At 38.7% G+C, this 16,054-nt stretch overlaps 1 protein-coding gene across 1 annotated transcript in view; it reads right to left on the bottom strand.

Moving 5' to 3' along the window:
• The window catches only part of LOC117287797 (telomerase protein component 1-like), a 35,593-nt gene that overhangs the window by 10,121 nt on the left and 9,418 nt on the right, over positions 1 to 16,054 (bottom strand). The window contains exons 13-37 of the mRNA XM_033768316.1: positions 15,541 to 15,685; positions 15,061 to 15,137; positions 14,292 to 14,468; positions 13,590 to 13,832; positions 13,306 to 13,419; positions 12,606 to 12,726; positions 11,770 to 11,952; positions 11,229 to 11,404; positions 10,853 to 11,003; positions 10,292 to 10,468; positions 9,955 to 10,047; positions 9,280 to 9,412; positions 8,581 to 8,758; positions 7,441 to 7,553; positions 6,911 to 7,191; positions 6,267 to 6,488; positions 5,572 to 5,667; positions 5,032 to 5,156; positions 4,035 to 4,290; positions 3,764 to 3,883; positions 2,944 to 3,042; positions 1,658 to 1,921; positions 1,156 to 1,322; positions 832 to 934; positions 284 to 412 (exon numbers count right to left, since the gene is read on the bottom strand). Of these exons, the coding sequence (XP_033624207.1) occupies positions 284 to 412; positions 832 to 934; positions 1,156 to 1,322; positions 1,658 to 1,921; positions 2,944 to 3,042; positions 3,764 to 3,883; positions 4,035 to 4,290; positions 5,032 to 5,156; positions 5,572 to 5,667; positions 6,267 to 6,488; positions 6,911 to 7,191; positions 7,441 to 7,553; positions 8,581 to 8,758; positions 9,280 to 9,412; positions 9,955 to 10,047; positions 10,292 to 10,468; positions 10,853 to 11,003; positions 11,229 to 11,404; positions 11,770 to 11,952; positions 12,606 to 12,726; positions 13,306 to 13,419; positions 13,590 to 13,832; positions 14,292 to 14,468; positions 15,061 to 15,137; positions 15,541 to 15,685 (3,943 nt within the window). The remainder of the gene's footprint in view (positions 1 to 283; positions 413 to 831; positions 935 to 1,155; positions 1,323 to 1,657; positions 1,922 to 2,943; positions 3,043 to 3,763; positions 3,884 to 4,034; positions 4,291 to 5,031; positions 5,157 to 5,571; positions 5,668 to 6,266; positions 6,489 to 6,910; positions 7,192 to 7,440; positions 7,554 to 8,580; positions 8,759 to 9,279; positions 9,413 to 9,954; positions 10,048 to 10,291; positions 10,469 to 10,852; positions 11,004 to 11,228; positions 11,405 to 11,769; positions 11,953 to 12,605; positions 12,727 to 13,305; positions 13,420 to 13,589; positions 13,833 to 14,291; positions 14,469 to 15,060; positions 15,138 to 15,540; positions 15,686 to 16,054) is intronic.

The raw sequence follows: 16,054 nt of genomic DNA, 5'->3' as shown, positions 1-16,054 counted from the left end.
GCGCTGCGCAAACCTCTCAGCCAATGACGCGTCGTCATTGATCTCAGTGAGGGCTCTGTTTGGGGTAGTGACATCGTATGCTAGGGGTCTTTCCAATGAATAATTTTATTTTTCATGAGAACAACAATAAAGTGAGTACTAACATTTCAATAAACTGAACAGTTATCTTCCACCAATCCTGTCTTGTCAATAAAAATTACAACATTTCACTGAGCTAGAAAACACATTTCTATGTGAAATAATGAAATTTGATTGAATAGTGTAAATTCCTGGGTGTTCTTACCAAGTGATCTGAAGCGTCTGACCAGCAAAGTGCAGTGACCCAGTCTTTATGACATGCATGCATCTCTGCCATTGGTCGTAGCGTTGTGCCTAAGAGAACATCTCTCTCCATACTCCAGATCTGGACACTCTATGGTAGATTATCATCATATGCAGATTTATTAATAATCTTTTATCAATTATTGTCAAAGTAGGATTTGAAATTTTGCACGGTGGAAATACGATAATGTAAAGGTTTGTGGGAACACCATGTAATGATAATCTGTAAATGAATCCTGGTGGTTCTGAAAAGAACCGTAAGTTTCAACTCAATCAGAGCATACCTGACTATTTAGTTATTGCATAGTTGTAATCTTCAACTTATATTATATTATATAAGTAACTTTATCTTTCAATGTTTTTTAATGATATCTGTAAATGGTGGGTAAAAAATATATAAAAAGACAGTTCGTGTAAAGCACTTTATCAAATTACTATAGTTGTTATGAATTATTCAATTTTTTTTTTATGTTTTCAAAACGTGTGATTTTTTCGTAAATTTTTGTTTACCATATCTTTGGTTCCTGTGGCTAGTCTGGTACCATCCATATCAAATCCGCAGCATGTCACAGCTTTATTACCAATGGCATAAATTACAGCATAGGGTTCCAGACTGGAAGAAATAAGACAATAGACAATATTTTAGATAGTTTAGACAATACAATATCAGTTATCAGATGTTGATATTGTGTATGAAAAAGCTCTACCATTGCCCAGGCTGTGAGCAAGATTAAAGGCATGTTAATGGCCCAATGACCAGCAGGGCATTCAGACAGTTATTTAGAACTTGAATAGCAAAACTTGCTATTATTATTATTATATTATGTGACTTACCTTTTCTGCTTGGCTTTGCGCTCATAAGGAACCCTCCATATAAAGATTGTATTATCCTCAAACGTCACGGCAACGAGACGATTAGGACTGCTGTATGCAAGACTTGTGACTGGTTTCATATGAGCAGCTAGAGATGTATTAATAGAGCCGGTCATTGCCGATAGCAACTGGAATAAAAGAAAACCAACAGATGCCATTAAGTTATTATTATTATTATTTTTAATTCAGCATACAAAAAGAACAGAACAAGAAAAAAGATGAACAAAACAAACAGTTATGACAATAAGCCATCGGCACATGCCTGGAATAAAACAAGTTAACTCAATAACTGTGACATGAAAGTCTTTATCTCCGATGCCACTGGTCACATTAAAATAAATAACCACCAGAGAGATTTGCCAGTTGTTTTTTTCACAGAACTTGGGAAAGTACAGTGCTTAAAACATATAGGTGTATATCAGTGAACAAAATCTGTACTAAATCTTTCTGTCAACGAACTAACCTCTACATGTCCAGTAAGCCAACCAGCTACGACCTCCAGTTGACCTGATGGGGTCATGACCCACTTTAACCCCTTGACCCCTGCATCGTGATGAGTCACCGCCCATATCTCAGCTCCACTGTTGGTCTCATACATTCTAATGGCACCGCTGTGGTAACCAGTTAAGACCTGCATACCATCTGGACTGATAGCCGTTGCCGTGGCGCTACCATAGCGATCCAGCCCAAAAGTGGACACCCTCTTGCCTAGATTTCCAGACCACACCTAATTCAACGAAAATAAAACAAGTTAAGGATTCAAACTGCCTCTAGCTACCGGGTAAGCTCAGTGCTCTCGTGGTAAAACATCTGCTCTAGAATTGCAAAGGTTGTGTGCTCAAATCTAAGCAAAGTAATATATTTGCCTGTGGAATTTGTTTTTACTGGACTTCCAAAAGTACTGAGTAAACAGTGCTTTACACACATCCGTGTATGGGTAAACACCAATACTGTATCAAGTATAATAGTTAGTTTTTCCACATCTCAGAATGATGTTATGTTAAATTTCATGTTTGCCACTAACTTTAAAATTAATTTTATAACAGACTTCAAAGCATGAACTGATTTGGTTTTCTTTTCATGAATCTGCAAAGATTTGTCGGTAATTTGAAGTTAAAATTTCTCAAGGTACACTTTGGGAGCTTTAATTCATAAAACCAAGAGAATATAACAGAATGCATGTTTTAAGTAATCATTATTCAAAGTAACAATTATTTCCACATTAACATTTGTAATTAGAGAATACATTGACTTGAAGCAAAGAGCAGAAGCATGTTCCGCAATAGCAGGGCTTGTTGAGGAACAGCCTTAAAGGCAGTGGACACTATTGGTAATTGTCAAAGTCTAGCCTTTACAGTTTGTGTATCTCAACATATGCATAAAATAACTAACCTGGGAAAATTTGAGCTCAATCGGTCATCAAACTTGCGAGATAATGAAAGAAAAAAACACCCTTGTCACACGAAGTTGTGTGCGTTTAGATGGTTGATTGCGAAACCTCAAGTTCTAAATCTGAGGTCTCGAAATCAAATTCGTGGAAAATTACTTCTTTCTCGAAAACTATGGCACTTCAGAGGGAGCTGTTTCTCACAATGTTTTATACCATCAACCTCTCCCCATTACTCGTCACCAAGAAATGTTTTATGCTAATAATTATTTTGAGTAATTACCAATAGTGTCCACTGCCTTTAAGACAGGAAAACATAAAAAACTTATTCATCTAAATTCAGCTGAAAAACAGAACCATACCTTGACCCTTTGGTCATCGCTGACCGTCACAAGCTGACGTCCATTGGGTGAGAATGAAATGCGATTAATCGGCATCACATGACCATCTAATCCTCCAACCTGCGCAGAAAAAACCCCACACAATTAGAGCTACAGAAGTCTTTATGATGTCTCCAACAAATCAGCAAGAAATAATTGGACATTGAACATTCTTCCAGCTCTTTGGAAATAACTGTCTTCATTCATCTAGCTCTGAGAGGACAGCTTAGAAGATGTCTTTCAATCGGGGTGGGGGGGGGGTCAGGTTGGTCAAGTGGTTTCTTTCTGTGCTTTTCCCCTCTGTGACCCCGGTTCGAATCCCACACGGACCAAAGCCTTGCATGTGGGTTTTCAGTACCTACCTGACTGTGTGGGTTTTTCTGTATCAAACGTTTCACTCCCACATCTAAAAGTGACATTTCTTCATCATATTCTCTTCACATGTGTCTTCATGAATACAGATCCCATGTCATGGCTCTGCTTACCGTAAGCAAACTATAGGCGCTTAAGGAAGCATTGAATACCACGCTTACCTCAAGCATATTTCACAGGTTAGCAGGGTTTTTGCTTGCGCATGTGATAACATCTCATTACTAGGCATTCTTCCCTTTTACAGCTAGTGCAGAAATTAGGCGCGTGCACAATTAGCCGAGAATGGTGATCGTAAGCGCAGAATTCGGCGGTAAGCAGAGCCATGAAATTTGGACTGGCTTGTAGTCAATTTGGGGTTTCTTTGTTTCATTACTATAAAGATATATTAACCAAGTTGCCCATAGCTGGTTTAATTGTTAAACATATATACCTGAGTTCCAGTAGTTGAGGACCATATCTTAACGGTTCCGTCCAGGGAGGCAGAAACGATATGAGCTCCACTGGGTGAGTAAGCAACGGCACGTACAGACGCCTTGTGACCTCGTAGAATCTGACCAAGATACCAAGATACAGAGGTTAAAGGTTAACATAACAATCTATGGACCTACCCTGTGATGTAATCAATATCCAATAGTAGACTTTGGAAATGCCAAGTTTCTTCACAAACAGAAATAACAAATGAAATAAAAATCCCTGCTTACCCCAACTCTTTTCTTATCTTCAACATGCCATATCTTCATCGTTGAGTCCCATCCTCCGCTCACCACCAATCTTCCCTCAGGATGAAACGCTACACAGTTAAGTGGAGTTGTATCCTTTAAGGTTGCCAGTAGCCTCCCATCACTATCATCCCAGATATTCAGCGTACAATCCCACGAGGCAGAGACGATCATAGCGCAGCGGGTACTATGACAACATGAACTGACACGACGTCTGTGCTCTTTAAGAACGGCAATCCTAATAAGACAAGAGAAAAAGATTCAATTGATTGTAGGTTCAGTCTGGACTCTGATCTCCAGTAGGAAAATGCAAAGTCAACACAAGAAGGATTAATGTACCTGTTGAATTCCAGTGCCCTACAGATGTGTACATCGCCATTTTGAAAGGCGCCCTCTAGATCACTACTTGACTGAGGCAAGACTGTGATACGAGAATGAGCATACATTGCTCACTAAACAAACAAACTTAAGTCAGTTTTTCTCTCTGGTGAAATCAAGATTGTTCTTATTATATCCCCTTTAAAATGACGTCTTGCCTATCAAAACCAACGTTAAAACTCACAACATTAAAACTCATAACAACAAATCAGCATTACCTTGTGAAAACTGAAATGATATTTAGATGGATTGAAAAAACATGTTCCGTCTCTACGCCATGGAACTACTACTTGTCAAGAGGGGGCTCTTGACACAAAAAAGGGGGATGGTTTTGGCACTGACAATAAGTTTACTCTTTGTAGTCCATTTCTTGAGGTGATCAAGATTAAATTAACAAGGGCATAATTTAATTGGATTATAGCTACATCTGTTACATACCTATCCATAATGATGTGACTATGTGTCGCCATATTGAAATCAGGCATGTTAGTTTTGCGCTTACATTATTGGGTCCACTGAGCGCAAACGCTTAAAGGGGAACACTTGGGTCCACTGAGCGCAAACGCTTAAAGGGGAACACTAACTATTACAAGCTTCTTACCTGTGACCCTGGTGTACGTCCCATAGGCTGAGTGTAGTATCAACAGAGGCTGTGACCAGACGTTGTCTGCCAACGAAGCAGCAATCTGTTATTGCATCATAATGTCCCACAAAGCCTCGAACCTCCTGTTTATTACCAAAAAAATATTTAAAAATAGATGCTGCTTTGCAAACCATGAACGACTTAAAGGAAACAAGGTCATGTCTTAGAACCAACAACATGTCAGCCGTGTCCAATGATACACTGCGAAAATGGCACCTCCAGTAAAAGCAGACTCTCTTTTAGGAACGACAGAAGACATTCGGAGCATACTAATCAAAACATTGAGTTGTCAACCATCAATTCTTTTCAGATCAGAACCAACACTAATTAAACAAGATTTACACATGGTGCTACCGCAAACCTCACCTAACAATATACTCCCACCTAACAAAACTCCCAACGTGCAAAGTTTCTCATCATACTATTAAATCAAAACGATATTTAAAAACGTAAATTTAAAAAAAAAATCTTAAATATTAGAAAATAAGTAGATCTCACCTTTGCAGTTTCACGTTCAAATAATTGGACAGTGCAGTCTTTATTTCCACAGACAACAAACTGTTCATCCAGAGAAATGGCTAGGCATGTAACGGCCTGGAAGACAAAAGACAAAACATGAGCATGAAACAAGACAACTCGATACAAACATTCTTTTTTATCTTGTTCATCCAGTTGATACAATGAGCCCCTTAACTCATTCATGCGCTGACTGGTCACTAACGACTGGTTTAAGATCGCAGAACCACACAGTTTTCAGAAGGGCAAAGAAAACTCTTAAGGGTGCTGTTCCGACCTGTTTCAGGGAGGGTTGCCAATTCAAACGAATAAACAATTCATGATTAATTTATTACTACAATAAATGGTGCATGAAAGGGTTAATTGCTCACTGAAGTTCGTTACCAGAACCTCCTTGAGCCGTGTGTTTCTTGGATAACATCCACTGTATGGATATGGGCAGGTGAACCAGAACAAGAAAAAACAGAGCAAGACCCAATCTCACAGAACTGCTTAAGCAGAAACTTTTGCTTAACATTTTTCTGCTAAGCCAAATGCGCAAGAAACCAGCCACAAATGGTACATAAGAAATGGTGTTTTGATTGGTCATCTTAGTCTGGTAAGCATAATTCTGCTGTGCTTATAAGCAACTCAATGACATTTGACCTCTTTCTCTAAGGATGTCAAGTCCAACCAACCTGAGTAAATCCAGTGATGGTCATAGCACAATCCTCTTGCCCCTCCCTCTTATTCTTCCAGACTACAAGACTCCGCCTTGAGGCCACGCCCCCACTTTCAACTGCCTTCTTCATTGATTGACAGACAGCGGATTCTGATGGCTCATTGGCTGCTTGTTGCCATGTGAGGGCGGGTAGGTTGGAAATGATGTGAAGGTTACGAGAAACAAACGAGCGGAACTCCTGTAAATATAAGTAATAATAATTATACAAAACATTTATTAGGCGCTTAAAACGTTTTTTTTTCTAAGCGCACACTCAGTATTTTCCTGCAAGGTATGTGGGACTACGTTTGCATTATGAAACTACTCCTTTAACATAGCACCATGTAATGGTTTACAAGGTGCTGTGGCGCAATATACTGCCAATCAAACCAGGAACACCGGGGTGAACCCCTTCTCTTTTCGATAAGCGCACTGTTTTTTTTTATGTGAATCATGGTTAAGTGTCTTGCTGTCATGACTGGTATTCGAACCCACACTCTGCTGATTGGAAACACCAGAGCTTGAGTCTGGTGCTCTTAGCCACTAGGACAGGACACGCCATAATATTGATCATAATAATATTGATAATATTGATAACAATCTGATGATAAAATCACACACCTGTACTTGTGGCTTAGCCAAGAACTTTTCTCTGTCTCTAACAGCAGCCCTATTGGCTATTCCTCCAATCGATGTCACTCCCCCGATAAAGTCATCTAATAGCTGGGACGCCAATCCAAGCATACACTTAGCGTGGATAAACGGCAGACTGCACAACACCGTTTGGAGTTCAGCGTAGGCCGCTGTCCGGGATAGATGATAGGGTAACTCACTGAAAGCTCTTGGCTTCTGACCAAACCAGGAACCATTCAGAAGTGGGTCGGCTTCTTTGATGAAATAACCTAGATTGGAAAACAAAAATTGCCAGTAAACCTCACCTAACTACTTTTTCTTTGATGTTTTATGCAAGAAAAGTTCAATAATTAAACATAAGGTTCTTCAAAGACTAAGGGTCTTCTCAGAGTCAAAAGTTTCTGTCATGAAATGCTTTTGTGCGATGAAATTTGTGATTTTTGGTAACATTACACACAAAGGTATGCCAGCATTGGAGGTAGAGTTAGCGAACACTTTAGACTAGCAGCAGTCCTTACCAGCTAGTAGAGCATGTAGCCTGGCCTCTGTGTCTGCCCCAGCTCCTCTCATATAACGCTGTCTCACAGCTTGGTTGATCTCCCCATGAGCCAGGCTAAGATGATTCACACTGCTGCAGACCAAAATAACATGACAAATCTTATAAATGTTTCCCCCCTAAGACTGTTACGTTTTGCAAATGTTTCAAAAATAATGCTGCTGGACGAGAACCAATAGACCTTTTCGCAAATACCCATTGGCGCAAGCGCTAACTGTTGAATGAGGTGCATGGTGGTTTACAAAATGTACAATCCCGGCCAAAATGCTTGGGCCACCCATTCCTAACGTTACATGAAACTATTCCCTGTCCACTTCCCACTGACAATAATCATTCTCTCCCACATCCCTTTGCTCAATGTTGACTGTAACGCAGAAGAAGACCGCCAATTGGAACCAACATTTAAAGAGGGGGGGGGGGGGCAACGAGATATGGCTGGGATTGTAGCTAGCGATCAAACTTGTTCGCTAGCTAGACAAGCATGCACCTCATTCCATGCCTAATGTGCACATACCGAGTTTGGGAAAAGGTCTATGGCAACAAGCAAATATTACAAGACAAGATATTTAGAAAAGACAAGCAATTTGTTTCAAAACAAACACTAAAAGAAGTAGAAAATTAGCCAACTATAAGAAGGTCTAGTGTCCTGATTAAAAGTGCAATTGTTGTGCACATTTAAACATTTTGAGCAACCTTGGATTCTTATGTATATTTTTCAATGCCAAAAATAGTTAGTGGCCAGACATTTTGACCCTAGCAGAGTCTTTCTATCTCAAAGGCTTAATGACAACACAACAAACATGAACAGGTAACATAAGTGTAAAATAAGCAGTGAAGTGGAAATACATGAGTGGAGTAAGAAAGCATACAGAAAACAGCAATGGGTAAACAATGAATAAGGAGACATAAGGTGGGGGTTGAAGGGAAGGGGCTGGCTTGACCATAAGATATATGTTTTAAAGCGTAAAGAAAACAAACTGTTACAGGGGCCAGCCACCATTACCTTGCAGTGAAGACCGACTCCCCACGCTTTTATTTTCTAAATTAAATATCTTCTAATGGAATCCAAAGAGTCTGTCAAGCGACCAGACTTTAATCTCACCTCTGTCCAGCTGGACTCAAGAATCCTTTAAGACTCCTCATTAATTGAGCAAAAACAGCCTGAGGAAGCATTCCATCTGCCGTCAGACGAATATTCTTCACATCTTCAAGACGATACTTGCCTCCTCCAAGGAGGGTGTGTAGACTTAGGAGACTGTGAAGCTCCTCCTCAAGCAATCCTTTAAGACATTCACAAATGAAAAATAGAGGTCAAATAAAGAAACTAAATTTTCCCACATCAAGCGATTCTAGTGAATCGAGATCAAGCTCTGGAATTATCAACGTGTGGTTGCGTTATGGTTCCTTGGTCTCATAAATAATTCTTTAAAATCTCCATCTGGCATGATAATTCAACTGTGGAAATAAATGAAACCTTGAACCTTGAAAGCCAGGAGTGTCTAGGAGTGTCTAGTTGGTAAGACACTGCTCTAGATGCAAAGGCTGTAGGTTCAAATCCCACCCGAGTAATATTCCTGTGATTTTGTTGACATGATTCGGGTAAGTACTGTGAGTATAAAGTGCTGACACACATGGGTGAATATGGGTAAAAACCAAAATGGCTACCAAGACTGTCATTTATGACAGTAAAAACACACTATAAATGTATTACAACTATCATTAACATCATCAAATGACTAAAGAAAAAGAGAAGAAACCTTAGTTGTTTTCTTTTTTTTCTCTTTCAAATAACAATTCTCACCCTCTCTGGCGCAGACAAGTAGAGTGAGCGCAGTAGAGAGAAGATCTTTGCCGTGGTCTACTTCTAATCTTTGCATGACCTCCTGCAACAAGGCACTAATGGTCTGAGACATCCTCTTTAGTCTCTCCGATACCTGAAACAATAAACAGGGCAAAATAATAATGATGATCATAATAATAACTACTATTATTTCTATTATTTCTGGTTTATTAAAACAATGTATTTATAGCACAGGGGCTTAATTGCTGCAAAGATTACAATTTAAAAATTACAATACAATGTACATCAAGTTACTTCTTTATAAAAAGTTGCGGATTTACACACGTTCTCATTACTCATTTTGACTAGCTCTTATGACAAGTTCTTATATAGCACATTTTACAATAATGTATCAATGCGCTTAACTAGTGCCCTGGTCATTGGGCCATGTGCAATCCTTTTATTCTTCTCGGCTCCCTGGGTAGCATACAGCCCTGGGCTGCCGTAGCGCTCCAAGTAACAAGCAGGACCAGTTAGGGCCGGTTAAAGACGAAAGGGTTAAGCAGTTAAATGAACAGCTCAGCAACATCATATGAGTATTAATGTTCATAAGCTATGAGCGTCAAAATGAGGTATATTGGGGCAACATAAATGTCCATTATAATTATTCTTATACTTCTTATTAAAAGTACATACTTGCTCAAAGACGCCAAAGACACGCAGTTCTTCACAGGCTAGGCTGAGAAACAAAGGAAGATTAGCTTCCCTCTTGGAGACAAGTAGCTTCATCTAGTTAAAACAACAACTTTTAAAAGTCAGACCATCTTGTACCAACAATGAAAATTGCATTTTGTCATCAGAGTTATTTACAGGTAATCAATGTGCAACTGTTAGTTGCAGGGTCATGGCCCTGCGATAAAGGCTCTCGCCTTCGGCTACATCCTTTATCACACGGCCACAACCCTGCTTGTTTTAAACAAAAGTTCAGGACCGAGTCAGCACTCTTGTATTCCCTTATTATTATTAGGATTACCTGGTTGTTAAATGCAGACTCATCCAGTGTTTTCCGATGCACAGCCAACATTCTCCTTACCACTGTGGCCTTATCCAAGAGGTCAAGAGGTCGTAGGCTCAGACAGGATGGACTACGACGAAGCAATGCCTTATGGGATTGACCCTCTTCAACCGTACTGACGACAAACATCACATCCTGGAAAATAAAACAAAAAGGTATCTAAGCTTAAAGGGTGCTGTTTTAAAGGCACTGTACACGTTTGGTTATTGTCAAAGACCAGTTACCTCACTTGGTATTTCCCAACATATGCATCAAATTACGTTGGGCTCAATTGGTAACCCCAAAAAGAATAATAAAAGTTTTCATTCATATTATTTATTTTGGTTTTACCCATTTACACTCATGTGTGTTAGCACTGTATACTCAGTACTTACCTGAGTTCTGAGATAAAAATCACAGGCATGTTACTAAGATGGGATTCGAACCCACGACCTTTGCAATTTACAAAAAATCAATATTCTCTATCCCGATGCAAATTAAACATCTATTGAATTAATATGATTAACAAGCTCTCTGTACCTTAGGGAGTTCTTTTGGTAACCATTCCATGTTCTTAGCTTGATAAGCCTCTTCCATCTGATCCAAGCCATCCAGGAATATCACCAGAGGAGAGCTCCCACAATGCACTGCAGCTCCCTTCAAGAACTCTGGGAACTTGGTCATCAGTTTGCTGGAAAGACAAGATGGTGTCGATCGGTCCCAACATATATAAATAAGTGATACACAACAGTGTGACAATCAAGCAGTTCTCCTAGTTAATGAAATGACATTCCAAGCAAAGGAAGCTCTTTGATGGCTCCTATTCTTTACATGGTTCCATTTACATGAAAACGATGCAAACTATTTCTTGAGAAGTCATTAGGAAAAAATTATCTTCTTCCAAGACATAACTTACTTGAAGTCTTCAGGTATAGATAGAGAGAGAGCAAAACGCTTCTTGAGTTCCAGACACAAGCGACGTAACATTGCTAAGACATTGCCAGATCCAACCGCTGCTCCTACGAGATGAACCAAGACGTGATTGCCATCTCTCTCATCAATCCTGTTCTTGTAGCGAGTAGCGAGACACGACTGAAATAATCCAAGAGAAAAGAATTTAAAGGTTAATCCCCAAAGAGTTAGAAATAATTAAAAACAGTTTTGGGTTTGAACATAGAATTATTCATTATAAGTAAGCAAGAATACTAAGCAGATAGCTTACGCGTTGTTTCACTGTGGATTTGCATTGTTACATCATTCATTTTCATACAGTAAGCACTGAACGATAAGCATGCCTTTTTGTGTGTTTACGGTAAGCAGCCGCTATTAAATGGAAATCACACAGTAACCACAAAATCGACCGTTAAGCAGCTTTATGAAATTGGGCCCTGGTATTTAGGGAGACCAGTTTGTAAGAAGTGGGTGTAGCTTATTGCGGGATTGGGTTTTTAACTAACCATGAGGGCGGTCTTTCCACATCCACTCTTTCCGCTGATGACAACGAGACCTTTTCGGCATGAATCAATCATCTCAAGACATTGCTTCAGCTGCGTCTTACGACCGCTAAAACCAGCCACATGAGCATCCACAAACGCCTCATGAAGGGCTCCCTCGTGTGTCAACTCATCAAGGAATGCTTCCTGCGAATTCAAAGATACATGTATATCAGAGGTCATTATTAATTAATCGGTTTCAAATTTACCCCCACACCGATGTGTGTTAGCACTGCATACTCCCGAGATCAGTGAAAAATCACAGGCATATTACTTGGGTTGGATTCAAACCGAAGACCTTTACCATTCTAGAGAAGTGTCTTACACACTACATGTAGACCACCGAGATTGTCAGATACATGTAGTTAGAGGCACTTCGAATAAAAGTAAATCCAAAACTAATATTCTTTAACCCCGATGCAAATTTAACACCTCTAATTCATATTATCATTTAACATACTATACAAAGTAATACAAATGTATTTACAAGGAAGAATGCTTGACATTGTGTGCAGAAAATATTGAAAGGTAAAACACCCTTGTTGCAAAACAGATGCCTTCTAAAAACTTTAGGCCTGAAGTCTTTCTCAATAACTGCCTTTAAGGGAACTTACCCATCAAAGACTTCTAGTTACCTCAGAGGGAGCCGTTTCTCACAATGTTTTATACTATCAACGTCTCTCCATTACTCGTTACCAAGTAAGGTTTTATGCTTACAATTATTTTGAGTAAATACCAAAAGTGTCCAGTGCCTTTAAGCACTTTACTGATTTCAGCTTTTGAATCCTTTTCTAACAAACCTCTTCAGGATAATCCCTGACGAAAGAATTCCACAGATTGTTGACGACTCTCAAACCCAACTCCTCCAAGTTTGTTGTGACTGCTTTACCGTCAACTACGCCACCAAAGCGACAAGGATATCTGAAGAAGAAATTAGAATTTTAAATTTATGAACATATTTAAAACTTTCTTTTTTTACAAGACCCATTCAACAAATTGAAAACTATGTTACTTCAAAGGGAGCCGTTTCTCACAATGTTTTGTACTACCAACAGCTCTCCATTGCTTGTTACCAAGTAAGGTTTTTATGCTAGCAATTCTTTTTTAGTAATTACCATATAGTGTCCACTGCCTTACTTTGGTGCACAAGGCCTTCGATAGTAACCACAAAATAGACTTTATAAACAGTCATTACTTAAAAACTACAACCCCTAAATATACCGCTCTCATTCTGTTGGTAGAGCGTTTGGCTTTCGTTCGGTGTGATGTTCAACAATGGGTGCTACTGACAAATTTTGAGAAAAACACGGTTGAACATATTCTTGTTTTGCTTTTTTTTAAAATTAATCTGTGCACCAACGGGTTAAAAGAACTTACCCATCAAAGACTTCTAGACCACTGCCTTTAAGGGAACTTACCAATCAAAGACTTCTAGTCCACTGCCTTTAAGGGAACTTACCCATCAAAGACTTTTAGACCACTGCCTTTAAGGGAACTTACCCGTCAAAGACTTCTAGTCCACTGCCTTTAATCAGCTGTTTGAGGTTCTGCATCTTTTCTTTAGCAGAGTCCGTCTCTACTTGGAATGCATTCATGCAAGATTGAGGTAGGTCTCTGTAAAAAAAAGTCAACAAAGATTTATTTAATGATTTACCTGCGGATTTGTATTTCTTCTTCACAGAACTCGGGGAAAGTACAGTGGTATACAATTTTAAAAACATTAAACAATTTTTTTAAATGAATTCACCATACAAATTTTTGGAATAAGATCAAATGTAACTTACTTCATAAATGTGTCATCACGCATGTAGAAAAACGCTTTGCCTACACAGCTCAAAGGATCACACAACGCTGCGTGTTGCATCTCTAGCTCGGTAATAGAGCGCCCTCTGGGGTATTCTTTAAGCCAATCAAACTCCTCAGTATCTGGTGCTGTGTAGGTGCTCGGGCAGTAACCGTAGCGGTCACCCAACATTCCAATGAAGTAGTCACAGCGAGAGACTTCAGTCAGACAAATCTCAATGGATCTGGGGAGTCCACAAATTAATTTTTATTGATTATTATTAATTAATTGGTTTATTTCACAAATAAAAGCTTCACAGCCTTAAGGAGGCTGAGTTGAGTTTTATTTTTACATCCTTAAGAAAAGTTTAAAATATAAATGTTAAAATGTACAACAATAAGACCATTTTTTAGTTGTTTTCAAACCAAAATACTTGGATATAAAAATATTTTGACAACAACGACAGCAACTCAGACATGGACAACAATGACATTAACAGATGAAAGTCCGTCTTGCCATTAATTTTAAGAGTGATTACCAAATGTACACGTTCCCTTTAAATTGCTAAAATATCACATTTTTTGAAGGGAAGTTAAAGATGATTTGAATTTTTTCACGATTTAGCTGAGTACGGAATTACACAAGAGACATCTTCTACATCATCTTACATTAAGATCTACAGATACTGTCTTAGAATGCACACCTGTTTTGTCTCGTCTCTTCTTCAGTTACACCCCATCTTAGATCAACCTCATAGATGTTGAGAAATAGTTTCTTAGCTCTAGCACGCAGCTCCGGGAACACATATCGGGTCAAGAGGTCACGCTCTCCGTGCATGTCACGGAAGGTGGATGAGATGAAAACCCTGGCTGTTCTCCATCTGGAAGAAAGGTCAAAGATCAAAGGTCAAAAAGATATATAATTATAGTGAAGACGATTTAGGGCCAGAAATAAGGGCTAAAAGAGTTTCTTCAAACCACCCTTGTTCAGGTTTTCTGTATTCAAGGCACTTTACACATTAGGTAATTGCCAAGTATTCTCACTTGGTGTATCCCAAAATGAGCAATAACAAATCTGGACTCAACTGGTCATCGAAGTTGCAAGACAATAATGAAAGAAAAAAACACCGTTGTTACACAAATTATGTTTGCTTTTAGATGGCTGAGATAGGCTTCATGCCTGAAGTCTGTGGCAGATTAAAATACTTTAGTGAGAAATTATATCTTTCTCAAAAACTATGCTACTTCAGAGGAAGTCTTTTCTCACAATGTTTTGTATTATCAACAGCTCTGTTTCTTGTTTCCAAGTAAGCTTTTATGCAAATACAAATTTTGAGTAATTACCAAACTCAGTTGTCCAGTGCCTTTAATTAAGTTAATTATGGATTAAGTAAATAAGATTATAGATTGATAATAGCGACAAAGTTAATGAATAAAATACAAATGAACAACATTTTTTTAAATGAGTCTGACCTATGTAGTGGTGCAGCAAGGGGTAAGGGCTTCTCAGGAGCTCCTGAAGATTGTTTTGTGCATCCCACCGCTGCAACCTAAAAAAGATAATCCAATCCAAATAACATTTTTTTAAATATGAAATTAAGATTAATCAGGACAGGATTTGATCATATTACCATTAACCTATCATTTAAGTACTCTACCTTAAACTTCAAGTATGAAGACTTCACAAAGAAGTTAGGAATTCTGAGACAGTTTATAAAGTCACATGTCATTATTATTATTATTATCCTGAAGCAAATTAAACATTTGCTTTGAAATGAATAAACCATTTGCAAGTTAGATTTGAATAATTTCTGGTACAATGACTTGCCAAGTATTAATGTACCGCTTACATTTAGACAGTTGCTATGTTAAATGGTTTGGATTGACAGACTTTCAAGTCGCTGTGCGGTTTTAAGTGCTGTTTTATTATTATAAATATTACTAAGGTCCTACCTGAAGCTCTCTGAGACCATACGCCTTATCAATATTCTCAACATGATTCAACTGCCCACTGTCACCTCTTTCGGCAATGAATCTTAAGATGTTATCACTGTAACCCATCATTAAGATGTCGTTAGGATGAGTGCTTTTCTTCTCGCTGTAAGAAGGAAATGGAGTATATTATTATTAATTTCTAAGTCCAGCATTCTCCAGAAGATGGTCAGACTGATCCAAACATGAAGCAGAAACAGCTCTTCTCAGAGCTACAACCACTACTCACAAAAGAGATTTGTACATAGTGTCACCCACAGACTTTACTTACTTATACATTTCTGGTAATGAATTAAGAGATGCCTCAAAATTTAACCTAGTCACTGTATGTAGCTTACAATGCTGAGGAAACCTGTGAACAAGGGTGCTTTCTATGTGAACCAGAAACACCAGGGTTAATCCCGCTACGTGTTCTGAGTACAAGAATCCCTGTACACAGGATTTATGGCTTAACGTCCCATCTGATGGACAAAGC

Source organism: Asterias rubens, chromosome 3 (assembly GCF_902459465.1).
Source record: "Asterias rubens chromosome 3, eAstRub1.3, whole genome shotgun sequence".
NCBI classification, from domain to species: Eukaryota; Metazoa; Echinodermata; class Asteroidea; order Forcipulatida; family Asteriidae; genus Asterias; species Asterias rubens.
This window is presented reverse-complemented; position numbering and strand designations above follow the sequence as displayed.